Source organism: Salmo salar, chromosome 05 (genome assembly GCF_965601325.2).
Source record: "Salmo salar chromosome 05, fSalSal1, whole genome shotgun sequence".
NCBI classification, from domain to species: domain Eukaryota; kingdom Metazoa; phylum Chordata; class Actinopteri; order Salmoniformes; family Salmonidae; genus Salmo; species Salmo salar.
In genome coordinates this window covers 5,392,541-5,406,148 of record NC_138295.1, presented here as the reverse complement: position 1 = coordinate 5,406,148, position 13,608 = coordinate 5,392,541, and the positions used below count along the sequence as shown (strand labels likewise).

Genomic DNA, 13,608 nt, shown 5'->3' with positions numbered 1-13,608 from the left:
TCAGCGTTCAACACCATAGTGCCCTCAAAGCTCATCAATAAGCTAAGGACCCTGGGACTAAACACCTCCCTCTGCAACTGGATCCTGGACTTCCTGACAGGCCACCCCCAGGTGGTAAGGGTAGGGAACAACACATCTGCCACCCTGATCCTCAACATGGGGGCCCCTCAGGTGTGCGTGCTCAGTCCCCTCCTGTACTCTGTTCACACACAACTGCGTGATAAAGCACGACTACAACACCATCATTACGTTTTCTGACGACACAACAGTGGTAGGCCTGATCACTGACAGCCTATAGGGAGGTGGTGGTCAGAGACTTGGCAGTGTGGTGCCAAGACAACTCTCCCTCAATGTGAGCAAGACAACGGAGCTGATCGCTGACTACAGGAAAAGGCGGGCCGAACAGGCCCCCATTAACATCGACGGGGCTGTAGTGGAGCGGGTCGAGAGTTTCAAGTTCCTTGGTGTCCACAACACCAACAAACTAACATGGTCCAAACACACCAAGACAGTTGAAGAGGGCACAGACATCGCCTTTTCCCCCGAGGAGACTGAAAAGATTTGGCATGGGTCCCCAGATCCTCGAAAAGTTCTACAGCTGCACCATCGAGAGCATCCTGACCAGTTGCATCACCTCCTGGTATTCTACATTACACTGCTGCTACTCTCTGTTTATTAACTATGCATAGCTTCAATTGTTATTTTCCTGTGTTACTTTATTTTATTCAGTAAACATTTTATTTATTGAACTGCATTGTTTGTAAATTAAGGGCTTGTAAGTCAGCATTTCACGATAAGGTCTACACCTGTTGTATTCAGCATTTCACGATAAGGTCTACACCTGTTGTATTCAGCATTTCACGAGAAGGTCTACACCTGTTGTATTCAGCATTTCACGAGAAGGTCTACACCTGTTGTATTCAGCATTTCACGAGAAGGTCTACACCTGTTGTATTCAGCATTTCACGAGAAGGTCTACACCTGTTGTATTCAGCATTTCACGAGAAGGTCTACACCTGTTGTATTCGGTGCATGTGACCAATACAATTTGATTGGATATGAAAAGAAGAAATACCTCAACGTGTCGTGTAATTAGAAGGAGTAAACGCAACTTGAATGCAGAGATTCCTTCAACAGGGCCCATAGGGCTCTGGTCAAACCTAGTGCACTATGTAGGGAATAGGCTGCCATTTCGGGACACATCCAGAGGGGAGGGAGGGATCAAGTCCTCATTAAAAGTTAAGGTCATAGTACTAGACAGTAACAAGCTACAGGAGAAGAGCAGCTTGTTAATAGAACTCAAATATACTGAGTGTGAGGAACTGAACTGGAGCTGGCTAGCTTGTCAACAGCATCCAATCACTCCCAAGAGAAGCAGACTGTTCCAATGCTATGCTAACAATTAAGACGTTAGCAAACAGGCTAGACAGCCAAATGTTACGCTAACATTAAGGCTAGCTAGGAGGAGCCCATGCTATTAGTATCATCATCATCATCAGGCTAGCTAACAAGCTCATAATGAAAAGTGACCCCTGTAATCAGTGTTCAGCGTTTTTCCACTAGGAAAACAACCCAGAAACCCTCACTCCACCCAACTCCTCTGACCAGTTGGGTTCCGAGACTGAACAGCCCCAGGTGCTACGGACAGGTGACATGACAGAAGATACAACTGGCTGGCTGGGTAGGGGGGGAATGGGGGCGGGCTGGCTGGGTAGGAGGAGAATGGGGGCGGGCTGGCTGGGTAGGAGGAGAATGGGGGCGGGCTGGCTGGGTAGGAGGAGAATGGGGGCGGGCTGGCTGGGTAGGAGGAGAATGGGGGCGGGCTGGCTGGGTAGGAGGAGAATGGGGGCGGGCTGGCTGGGTAGGAGGAGAATGGGGGCGGGCTGGCTGGGTAGGAGGAGAATGGGGGCGGGCTGGCTGGGTAGGAGGAGCGCTGGGGGAGGGAATGGGGGCGGGCTGGCTGGGTAGGAGGAGAATGGGGGCGGGCTGGCTGGGTAGGAGGAATGGGGGCGGGCTGGCTGGGTAGGAGGAATGGGGGCGGGCTGGCTGGGTAGGAGGAATGGGGGCGGGCTGGCTGGGTAGGAGGAATGGGGGCGGGCTGGCTGGGTAGGAGGAATGGGGGCGGGCTGGCTGGGTAGGAGGAATGGGGGCGGGCTGGCTGGGTAGGAGGAATGGGGGCGGGCTGGCTGGGTAGGAGGAATGGGGGCGGGCTGGCTGGGTAGGAGGAATGGGGGCGGGCTGGCTGGGTAGGAGGAATGGGGGCGGGCTGGCTGGGTAGGAGGAATGGGGGCGGGCTGGCTGGGTAGGAGGAATGGGGGCGGGCTGGCTGGGTAGGAGGAATGGGGGCGGGCTGGCTGGGTAGGAGGAATGGGGGCGGGCTGGCTGGGTAGGAGGAATGGGGGCGGGCTGGCTGGGTAGGAGGAATGGGGGCGGGCTGGCTGGGTAGCAGGAATGGGGGCGGGCTGGCTGGGTAGCAGGAATGGGGACGGGCTGGCTGGGTAGCAGGAATGGGGACGGGCTGGCTGGGTAGCAGGAATGGGGGCGGGCTGGCTGGGAGGGAGGGAGGGAGGGAGGGAGGGAGGGAGGGAGGGAGGGAGGGAGGGAGGGAGGGAGGGAGGGAGGGAGGGAGGGAGGGAGGGAGGGAGGGAGGGAGGGAGGGAGGGAGGGAACACCATCTCAACTATACCTCCCCCAGTAAGAAGAGAGACATGAAGAGATGGGGAAAGGAGGAGAAGGGAGAGGACAGGGGAGCCATAGGTGAATAAAAACATTCCTGCTTGTCTTTTTCTATTGTCTAGTCCCCCGGGTGGTCCAGTCTGAACACACCATTACATCTAACATTATGGAGAGACACACACAGAGAGACAGAGAGGGGAGAGAGACACAGAGAGACAGAGAGGGGAGAGAGACGCACAGAGACAGAGAGGGGAGAGAGACGCACAGAGAGACAGAGAGGGGAGAGAGACGCACAGAGAGACAGAGAGGGGAGAGAGACACAGAGAGGGGAGAGAGAGAGAGAGAGACAGAAAGAATGAGTGAGGGAGAGAGAAAGAGTGAGGGGGAAGGAGAGAGAGAAAAGAGAGAGTGCGAGACAACAGGTCTCTGGTAACGAGGATCCTTCCTTCCAAAGTGCTGAACTGAGTCAAAACGTGAATGAAGCCAGCTAGCCAGACCCTCCTCCCCTTTACCAAGCAAGCCACAAATCAAAATCCACTTCAGCCCAACACCAAAAGAACAACAGGTGGCGGGAATTGGCCCCCGTCTGTTCCAAACCTTTCTAATTGAAGTACAGAGCGGCTGCCCATACGTCAGCAAGCCTTACTCTAAATGAAAGCAGTGCCCCCTGGATAGATGAGAATGATGCATTACACCCCTCCCTCCAATCAGACTATAGCATTCCCACCTCCTGCTCAGTTCAACCAACCTCGCAGCATATTTCTACTGCTCTACCCCCTCCCTCGCTCGCTCCATCTCCCTCCCTCCATCCATCCATCTCTCCCTCCTCCAGGAGTCCAGAGATTCATAAGAGCCATTCATTTAATAATTCTATTTAGTTTATGTCTAGCTTGTGTAGTTCACACACACACACACACACACACACACACAAGGTTCAGATATTAGTTAGTCCTGGTTGGTTCCAACAGGAAGCTGCCGCAACACGTTGAAGTTATCAATATTCTGATGGTGACGAGTCAGAGGAAACGAGGAAAGACGAGAAGGGGGGGGGGGGGAAAGACGTGGAGAGGGAGGAGGAATGAGGCTCGAACACTGTGTGCAAGTGTGCAAGGCAGAAAAGCAAGCGAGTGAGCGAGCAAGGGAGAGAGAGAGAAACAGCACTGATGATCGACGCCAGGCTGCCACCACTCTGTAGTGGTGAGTTGCTGCAACAAAAGCACAGAATAACATCCCTGGCTTTCCGCTCGTCTTTTCTCTCTGCCACTGGCTGCCTGCGTCGTTAGCTGGCTGCTCGGAACGCCCAGAGCCTATAGAAGAAGAGCAGCACACTGATCGCTGCAGTAGGCTGTGTTGCCACCACACCACGGACCGACTAACCCAACGGCTCTCTGCCTGCCGCGTCTCCCTGCCATCAACAAGTTAGGGACTGGACGGTTAAGGGAAGGAGAGGACCCACCCCCAACCAAGAGGGGCAACATTTGATCCTCAATTAACCAATTGAGCTGACATCATTGCAGTGGAAGACGAAGGAGAACGAAGGGAACAAAACAAAAAAGGAGGGGGGTTGGAACAGCAGCGAGTGGCTGCATTCCGAGCCAGGGCGCTTTGGATGCAAATCAACTTAAAATTTAAAAAAGAAAAACTATTGATAAAATAAAAATGCACACCTTTTTGATAATGTGGGATTAAAACTACGTAAGGAAAGAGGACAAATAGAAACTGACAACATCGACATGGGATTTGTGATTTTGTTTCAATTGGGAGGGCTCAAGAGCAACGCCACCACTTTCTTACTTCAGGAAGAGAAGAGCCCGGTTCCTTTTCTGATTTCCACTCAAAAGGGCTTTTCTTTCCTCCCTTTGGATTTGTGTTCCTTCTGGCTGCTTCGGGAGTCCGCTGTAGAAAAGGACAGTTGAATGCAGCCTCCGACGTGCACAAAAGAATGGGTAAGTTATCCTCTTTTATCCAGAGAGTCTGGACCTGAATAGGAAACAGAGTGAAAAAGGAAGGGGGGGGGCGGCTGAGGGCTAATAGGGGTATTCAAGGCTTGTCTACTTCCTTCCAATGTCATCCTCCTCTTCTCTCCCTACTCCATTTTCCTTTGGGCGGGGGGGGGGGATTTAGTCGTGATTTCTGATTACATTAAACGACCAATTGATGAGTTGTATAACAGCGCAAAAAAAAATATATATATACACACACACACACAGGTATGGCACATCCTTCAAAGCAAATTCTTAAAGAATGTTGAGTCAGCTGAACCAAAATAAAAATCGACTGAATTCAAAACTGATTCTAGAAGCAGAGAGACGAGGAAAGAACATTCGTTATAAAATAACATCCTCTTTGTCGGGTCATAACCAATTAACGACAAGTCAGCGCAAAAGGGAGGAGGAAAACGAGCTGAAGGGGAGGGCGAGAAAAGTCCTCCACATCACTGCTTCATGTATTAATACAGAAGCTTCACATGTTACAGAATACTCTCAGAGCAGGTTATTCTTCATCTCCCTTCCTTCCTTCCTTGCCCGCCGTCAAAGTAAACTCTGAACACTTATGTTCATGTACACAGCAGTGATGCTACGCGGTCGATGATATGTGAAATTCAGGAATACTGAGGGGGGGGGGTGGGGGGGGAGTGGAGATGGAGAGAGAGGAGGATACCATTTTTTTTTCAAACACAGTTACCACAGATCAGCAGTATGTGCGCTGCAGAGATTAGCTTTCCCTCCCATTGGTTGATTTTATTATCTTTAAACCCCCCCCAGGTTTCCATTCAAGGTGGCCATTGGTGGGACCTGCACCAACAGCATTGTGCCTGTGTGTGATCAGCATGCTGCTGTGCCTGCTGTCTCCTGCGTCATGCACAACCTGCCCCCAGAAATGCCGCTGCGAGGACCAGCAGTTCTACTGCGACACCCAGGGGCTGGAGGCTCCCCCGGATGGCGTTGACAGAGGGGCCCTGGGGTTGTCGCTCCGCCACAACAGCATCGCTGAACTGAGCCCGGATCAGTTCTACGGCTTCTCCCAGCTCACTTGGCTCCACCTGGATCACAACCAGGTCACCACGGTGCAGGAGGACGCCTTCCAGGGGCTCTACAAACTCAAAGACCTCAACCTGAGCTCCAACCGGATCACAAAGCTGCCAAACACAACCTTCATTCACCTCATCAACTTACAGATCCTGGATCTGTCCTTCAACCTGATGACTGCGCTGGAGCCTGAGCTGTTCCATGGCCTCCGCAAGCTGCAGATCCTCCACCTGCGCTCCAACTCGCTGCGCACCACCCCCGTCCGGGCCTTCTGGGACTGCCGCAGCCTTGAGTACCTGGGTCTGTCCAACAACCGGCTGCGGAGCCTTGCCCGGAACGGCTTCGCTGGCCTCATTAAACTCAGAGAACTCCACTTGGAACACAACCAGCTGACAAAGATCAACCTGGCCCACTTCCCCCGGCTGGTAGCTCTGCAGTTCCTTTACCTGCAGTGGAACAAGATCTCCAACCTGACCTGCGGTATGGAGTGGACCTGGACCACGCTTGAGAAGATGGACCTCACGGGGAACGAGATCCGGGTGCTGACCCCGGACGTGTTCGAGACACTGCCTAACCTGAAGATCCTCCTACTGGATAACAACAAGCTAGGCAGCCTGGACCCTCTGGTCATGGATATGTGGCGGTCTCTAGGTACCGTGGGTCTGTCCAGCAACCTTTGGGATTGTACCAAACGCATCTGCTCCCTGGCCACTTGGCTTAGCACCTTCAAGGGGAGGTGGGAACACTCCATCCTGTGTCACACCCCCGAGTACGCCCAGGGCGAGGAGATACTGGATGCCGTTTATGGATTCCAACTTTGTCTGAATTTTACGGTGGCGCCACCTGTCGTCATGACCACAAGCACTTTGTCAATGGTCACGGACGCGCCAACAGGCACGACGGCGGAGGTCACCAGCTTGCTGTTTGGAGTAATGAAGCAGACACCCACGCAGAACTTCTATGGGGATTTTGGGCGCTTTACGACCGTAACGACAACGATCGCCGCGCCGCGCACCGCCCTAGCAACCACAGTTGAGGGCTGGGGTGGAGCGGTGGGAGTCACGGAGGACTTCTCGGAGACGGACAACACGGTCCTAACCCAGAGGGTGATCATTGGAACGATGGTCCTTCTGTTTACCTTCTTCCTCATCATTTTCGTTGTGTTCATCTCACGGAAGTGTTGCCCTCCTACCATGCGCAGGATACGCCAGTGCTCGGCCATGCAGAACCGCCGCCAGATGAGGACCCAGCAGCGGCAACAAATGGCGGACCTGGCCACGCAGGTACCGTATAACGAGTACGAGCCCAGCCACGACGAGGGAGCGCTGGTTATCATCAACGGCTACGGGCAGTGCAAGTGTCAACAGCTGCCTTACAAAGAGTGTGAAGTGTAAACTATGTATTCCTCCTGCAGCAGCATATGGGCTGTTTACCATTCTGACCATTTCAAAGAATACAGGGTTTGTTTTTTGCTTTCCCCCCCCCCCAGTTTATACAACAAAAAAAGCATACTTTCTACTCGCTAGCTCTGAGAAATCAATGTGATTAGTATATTGAGTGTGAGAGTTGATGACTGGTGGGTGGAAATGGACAGTGAAGAGACTGATGAGGATGTAGAGATAGAAACCATTTATTTTTATATGAATGCAAGATTGTTCATATCAAGCTGTGGGCAATCAGTCTCCACGGGAAAAGCGGTAGACAGATGTGTCACCACATTACTATCAGTCACTATGTTCCACAGCACAGAGAAGATGAAATCTTTAGCCAAGATGTCTGGAGACGAATCCCTCTTTACTAAAGAGACGGTAAGGCTACAGATACCTGGGTCTATATAATTTCCAAGGGGAATCAGTGTGGGACATTTGATTATGATGACAGATTTTTATTAAAAGATGCACGATAGCCACAGTCTGGTCGCCATCACAATCACTTGTTGGTACAGTAGTGAGTATAAAGGGGTTGGTTATTAAATTAAAAGCTTTTTTATTCACATTTGTTCATTTTTTTTTGTAAATTACTATGAATATTGAATAAATGTTTATTTATGTCACAATCTGAATTAAATCTCCAAAAGATAAATTGAATCTAAAAAAAAACATTACTTGGTTGCTATTTATGTTCCATAAATGTGTATTTCCTCCTCCTGTCCCTCTGGATCCAAACAGGACCTTTCAACGCTGGTCCGTGAACACCCATTAGCCTTTTTGTCTTAATTTGATTCGATTAGGTCCATTGCCTCCCATTAAATGTAAAAAAAGGTTAGCCCTGTACGTGGAAAGGTTAATGTCCTGTATGCCTCAGTACCTGCTTATCCAAACCGTCTACAGTATCTATGACATGTGGAGATGTATCAGCCCATGTAAACACTTTACCATCAGCCACACTATAGTATTAAAGAGATCAGTGTAACGACGTGCAGACAGATACCCCGCATCCTCACTGACAGTAACTGGTAAACGCAGCTTAACCTTTTTCTACTGCACTGTACACCAGGAGCCAACAAAACACAAGGTAGAAGTTTTTGGAGAGGTAGTATCAGATATCTAGCTAGTACAGAGAGAGAGAGAGATTAATGATGAACAATGAAAAACCCATTCTGCTCTGCAGTCTCTCTCCCTCTTATGCTGAAAATACATTTGTCCCAGGAGGAGTCCCAGTCGTGTTAGAGCTCCCAGCTAGCCAGCCTCCATGGAACAGCACAGACCCTAATCAGCTCTGACAGCGTCAACATTGAACCAATTAAGGACAGGCAAAAATAATCTAATATTCTGTCTCCCACACCAGTGATCCAAGCAAAGATTTAGCTTGCTACTGCTGCCAGTCAGTCGGCCACTCAAAGAAACCACACATCATCCTTCACTCAACACGGCCAACTAGGGCATTTATCTCCATACTGAGAATCCTGCTCTTGTCAGGCTGAAAGGCTGACATTTCCCTTCTTTGGAAAGAGAAGGGGGGGAGAGAAACCAGGCAGAAAGGAGGGGGGGGGGGGGGGGGGGGGGAGAGAAACCAGGCAGAAAGGTGAGGGGGGGGGGGAGAAACCAGGCAGAAAGGAGAGGGGGGGGAGAGAAACCAGGCAGAAAGGAGAGGGGGGGGAGAAACCAGGCAGAAAGAGAAGGGGGAGAGAGAAACCAGGCAGAAAGGAGAGGGGGGGGGGAGAGAAACCAGGCAGAAAAGAGAGGGGGGGAGAAGCAGGCAGAAAAGAGAGGGGGGTAGAAGCAGGCAGAAAAGAGAGGGGGGTAGAAGCAGGCAGAAAAGAGAGGGGGGGAGAAGCAGGCAGAAAAGAGAGGGGAGAGAAACCAGGCAGAAAGGAGAGGGGGGGGAGAAACCAGGCAGAAAGGAGAGGGGGGGGGGGGGGGAGAAACCAGGCAGAAAGGAGAGGGGGGGGGGGGAGAAACCAGGCAGAAAGGTGAGGGGGGGGGAGAAACCAGGCAGAAAAGAGAGGGGGGGAGAAGCAGGCAGAAAAGAGAGGGGGGAGAAGCAGGCAGAAAAGAGAGGGGGGTAGAAGCAGGCAGAAAAGAGAGGGGGGGAGAAGCAGGCAGAAAAGAGAGGGGGGAGAAGCAGGCAGAAAAGAGAGGGGGGGAGAAACCAGGCAGAAATGAGGGGGGCAGAAACCAGACAGAAATGAGGGGGGCAGAAACCAGACAGAAAGGAGAGGGTGGGAAAAACAGGCAGAAAGACAAAAAAGGGAGGGGGAACAAACTAGCACAAAGACATAAAATGGAGGGGTAACTACTAAACAAAAAGAAACGGGGGGTGCCGTTGACTCTGGATAATTACCCTGCACAGCAACACTGGATTTTACAAGAGAGGGTTAAACTCTTGAGAATCTCCCTTGAGGACAAATGCAGCTCCTGTGATCAGCAAACAGAGGGGGCTGGGGCTCAGGGCTAAGGCTCAGGGCTCAGGGCTAAGGCTCAGGGCTAAGGGCTCAGGGCTAAAGCAGAGGAGGTTGAGAGGCAGGTTTAGGACACATTGGTATGCAGCACAGAGAGGATATGTATTAGCATCAGACTAAAGCAGCCGCCACTGCAGCACCCCTCTCTCCCCCTCCATCTGCAGGTCTTTTTGTGCTCTGTTTGGAAGGTAGGGGGCAGGGAGAGAGGAAAGGAGAATGAGGAGGAGGGAAGGAGAGAGAGGTGGAGGGAGGAGGGGTAGCGAGGATCGACTTGCAACCAGGTGGTCATGTCTTGGCTTATAAAAAGGGAATGAGCATTCTTCAGGACAGGTAATGTTATTCTAAGAAACTGAGGGGAGAGGAAGCAGTAGTGCCTCCCAAACTGCACCCTATCTCCTAATTTAGACCAGTGCCCTATGGGTTCTGGTTATTAAAGTAGTGCACTATATAGGATAGTGTGTCATTTGGGACAAATCCCAAAATGACAAATGGTGTCATCACTTTGGGGCTGGGACAACAACGAGGAGAGAGGAAAACGACACTAGGGCTGGGACAACAACGAGGAGAGAGGAAAACGACACTAGGGCTGGGACAACAACGAGGAGAGAGGAAAACGACACTAGGGCTGGGACAACAACGAGGAGAGAGGAAAACGACACTAGGGCTGGGACAACAACGAGGAGAGAGGAGAACGACACTAGGGCTGGGACAACAACGAGGAGAGAGGAGAACGACACTAGGGCTGGGACAACAACGAGGAGAGAGGAAAACGACACTAGGGCTGGGACAACAACGAGGAGAGAGGAAAACGACACTAGGGCTGGGACAACAACGAGGAGAGAGGAAAACGACACTAGGGCTGGGACAACAACGAGGAGAGAGGAAAACGACACTAGGGCTGGGACAACAACGAGGAGAGAGGAAAACGACACTAGGGCTGGGACAACAACGAGGAGAGAGGAAAACGACACTAGGGCTGGGACAACAACGAGGAGAGAGGAAAACGACACTAGGGCTGGGACAACAACGAGGAGAGAGGAAAACGACACTAGGGCTGGGACAACAACGAGGAGAGAGGAAAACGACACTAGGGCTGGGACAACAACGAGGAGAGAGGAAAACGACACTAGGGCTGGGACAACAACGAGGAGAGAGGAAAACGACACTAGGGCTGGGACAACAACGAGGAGAGAGGAAAACGACACTAGGGCTGGGACAACAACGAGGAGAGAGGAAAACGACACTAGGGCTGGGACAACAACGAGGAGAGAGGAAAACGACACTAGGGCTGGGACAACAACGAGGAGAGAGGAAAACGACACTAGGGCTGGGACAACAACGAGGAGAGAGGAGAGTAAAACATCACCTTGGCAATGTCCCCTCCTAGAAAAACTAAAATCAAAACAAAAAGAAAGCAAGCGGGAGAAAGTTAAGTATGAAAGTTTATGAATTGGCACTGGCTCAGACTCCCGGTTTGTCATGCAGATTTTAGCCAACTTCTATTAGATAAGAGAACGGGTGTTTTCAAGTCCAACATCTACAAAGACGTGGAAATGCTTTAGAATAGACAGAGAGAGACTCTTGATTGAAGTGACTGGGATAGGAGGAGAGGAAGGATGGCCCCAAGAGGGCGCTATGAAGTGTCATCGGTGTTGAAACAGGCAGTCTTCTGAGGGAGCCAAGCTAATAGGCAAACCCAAGGATTTTTCAAAAGCAGTTCATAATAAAGGCAATAATTTGCCATTTGGGATGCAGTCCTATACACTGTCAGTGACGTGGTCCCCCCTAGGAGCCCAGCAGGAACTAGATGTTACCAGCAGAGCCCAGCAGGAACTAGATGTTACCAGCAGAGCCCAGCAGGAACTAGATGTTACCAGCAGAGCCCAGCAGGAACTAGATGTTACCAGCAGAGCCCAGCAGGAACTAGATGTTACCAGCAGAGCCCCAGCAGGAACTAGATGTTACCAGCAGAGCCCAGCAGGAACTAGATGTTACCAGCAGAGCCCAGCAGGAACTAGATGTTACCAGCAGAGCCCAGCAGGAACTAGATGTTACCAGCAGAGGCCCAGCAGGAACCTAGATGTTACCAGCAGAGCCCAGCAGGAACTAGATGTTACCAGCAGAGCCCAGCAGGAACTAGATGTTACCAGCAGAGCCCAGCAGGAACTAGATGTTACCAGCAGAGCCCAGCAGGAACTAGATGTTACCAGCAGAGCCCAGCAGGAACTAGATGTTACCAGCAGAGCCCAGCAGGAACTAGATGTTACCAGCAGAGCCCAGCAGGAACTAGATGTTACCAGCAGAGCCCAGCAGGAACTAGATGTTACCAGCAGAGCCCAGCAGGAACTAGATGTTACCAGCAGAGCCCAGCAGGAACTAGATGTTACCAGCAGAGCCCAACAGGAACTAGATGTTACCAGCAGAGCCCAGCAGGAACTAGATGTTACCAGCAGAGCCCAGCAGGAACTAGATGTTACCAGCAGAGCCCAGCAGGAACTAGATGTTACCAGCAGAGCCCAGCAGGAACTAGATGTTACCAGCAGAGCCCAGCAGGAACTAGATGTAACCAGCAGAGCCCAGCAGGAACTAGATGTTACCAGCAGAGCCCAGCAGGAACTAGATGTTACCAGCAGAAACTAGATGTTACCAGCAGAGCCCAGCAGGAACTAGATGTTACCAGCAGAGCCCAGCAGGAACTAGATGTTACCAGCAGAGCCCAGCAGGAACTAGATGTAACCAGCAGAGCCCAGCAGGAACTAGATGTTACCAGCAGAGCCCAGCAGGAACTAGATGTTACCAGGAGAGCAGAGCCGAGCAAGAGGCAACGTGTTCCAACCATCCATCCACACAGCAGCATACTGTTTCAATCAGTCACAACTCAAATGGTTTTGGGAGTCGGTGTTCCATTGTAGTTTTTCCCCAAACAAAGCCATGTCATGCATTCCCATTTTGATGTCTCTGAAAAAACTATTTGGATTTTATTTTTTCTATCAAGGCTAAGAACTGCTTTACTGTCGTCCCTTCCCAAAACGTCCTGCATGTTCCAAGAAACCAGTCCGAGCTGACTTCAGTCTTCATGTCATTCAGATAAAAACAGAAGCCTTATTTCTAAATTAATTTCCCACGGATGGACAGGATGGATAAGAGACAGCGTATAGTAGTATATTTTTTAGGGGAGGGAAGGGGGAAAAAAAGTGCTGGCAAACATTTGACATCACTTGAAGATTACAGCTTGTTAAATGGTGACTGAAATGAAGCCACAATTTGTAGAAATGTAGAAATCCATTTGCACATTCCGACTGTCAAATTATTATTTTTCGGGGCTGTTTTCTTATTGTCATACTCTGAAGCCTTGCTCTCACTCCCCCTAGCCCCTTCCTGATAACCTCTGTGCCAAATTAATGCCTGTCTTCGCTCCCCTTTTGTATTGTAATATGTACAATTTCATACCTGTAAAGTGGATTAGATGTGGCAAAACTGAAAAATATCTTAACATATATTTTTAAATAAAAATAAATAAAAATACTATTAATTTCTTAGGTGTGATTTCCCGGCCCCCCCATGAGAACTGGTTTTAAATATGTGGTGCTTATTACATGACATTGTCTCTCTTCAAACTGTCTGTCTTGGCGATGCTAATCATCAATGGTCTAGGTCCAACAGAATCCTCCAATCATATCACGGCATGGTGGTCTAGGTCCAACAGAATCCTCCAATCATATCACGGCATGGTGGTCTAGGTCCAACAGAATCCTCCAATCATATCACGGCATGGTGGTCTAGGTCCAACAGAATCCTCCAATCATATCACGGCATGGTGGTCTAGGTCCAACAGAATCCTCCAATCATATCACGGCATGGTGGTCTAGGTCCAACAGAATCCTCCAATCATATCACGGCATGGTGGTCTAGGTCCAACAGAATCCTCCAATCATATCACGGCATGGTGGTCTAGGTCCAACAGAATCCTCCAATCATATCATGGCATGGTGGTCTAGGTCC

General features: G+C 50.7%; 2 protein-coding genes across 2 annotated transcripts in view; one reads left to right on the top strand and one right to left on the bottom strand.

Annotated features, from left to right (window-relative positions):
- The window catches only part of LOC106604127 (catenin (cadherin-associated protein), alpha 1), a 246,912-nt gene that overhangs the window by 122,517 nt on the left and 110,787 nt on the right, over positions 1-13,608 (bottom strand). The gene's annotated exons all lie outside the window — the stretch shown is intronic.
- lrrtm2 (leucine rich repeat transmembrane neuronal 2) lies at positions 4,495-7,698 on the top strand. The gene is made up of 2 exons (XM_014198532.3): positions 4,495-4,622; positions 5,442-7,698. The coding sequence occupies exons 1-2, from the start codon at positions 4,619-4,621 to the stop codon at positions 7,097-7,099; spliced, it is 1,662 nt and encodes a 553-aa protein (XP_014054007.1). The 5' UTR covers positions 4,495-4,618; the 3' UTR covers positions 7,100-7,698.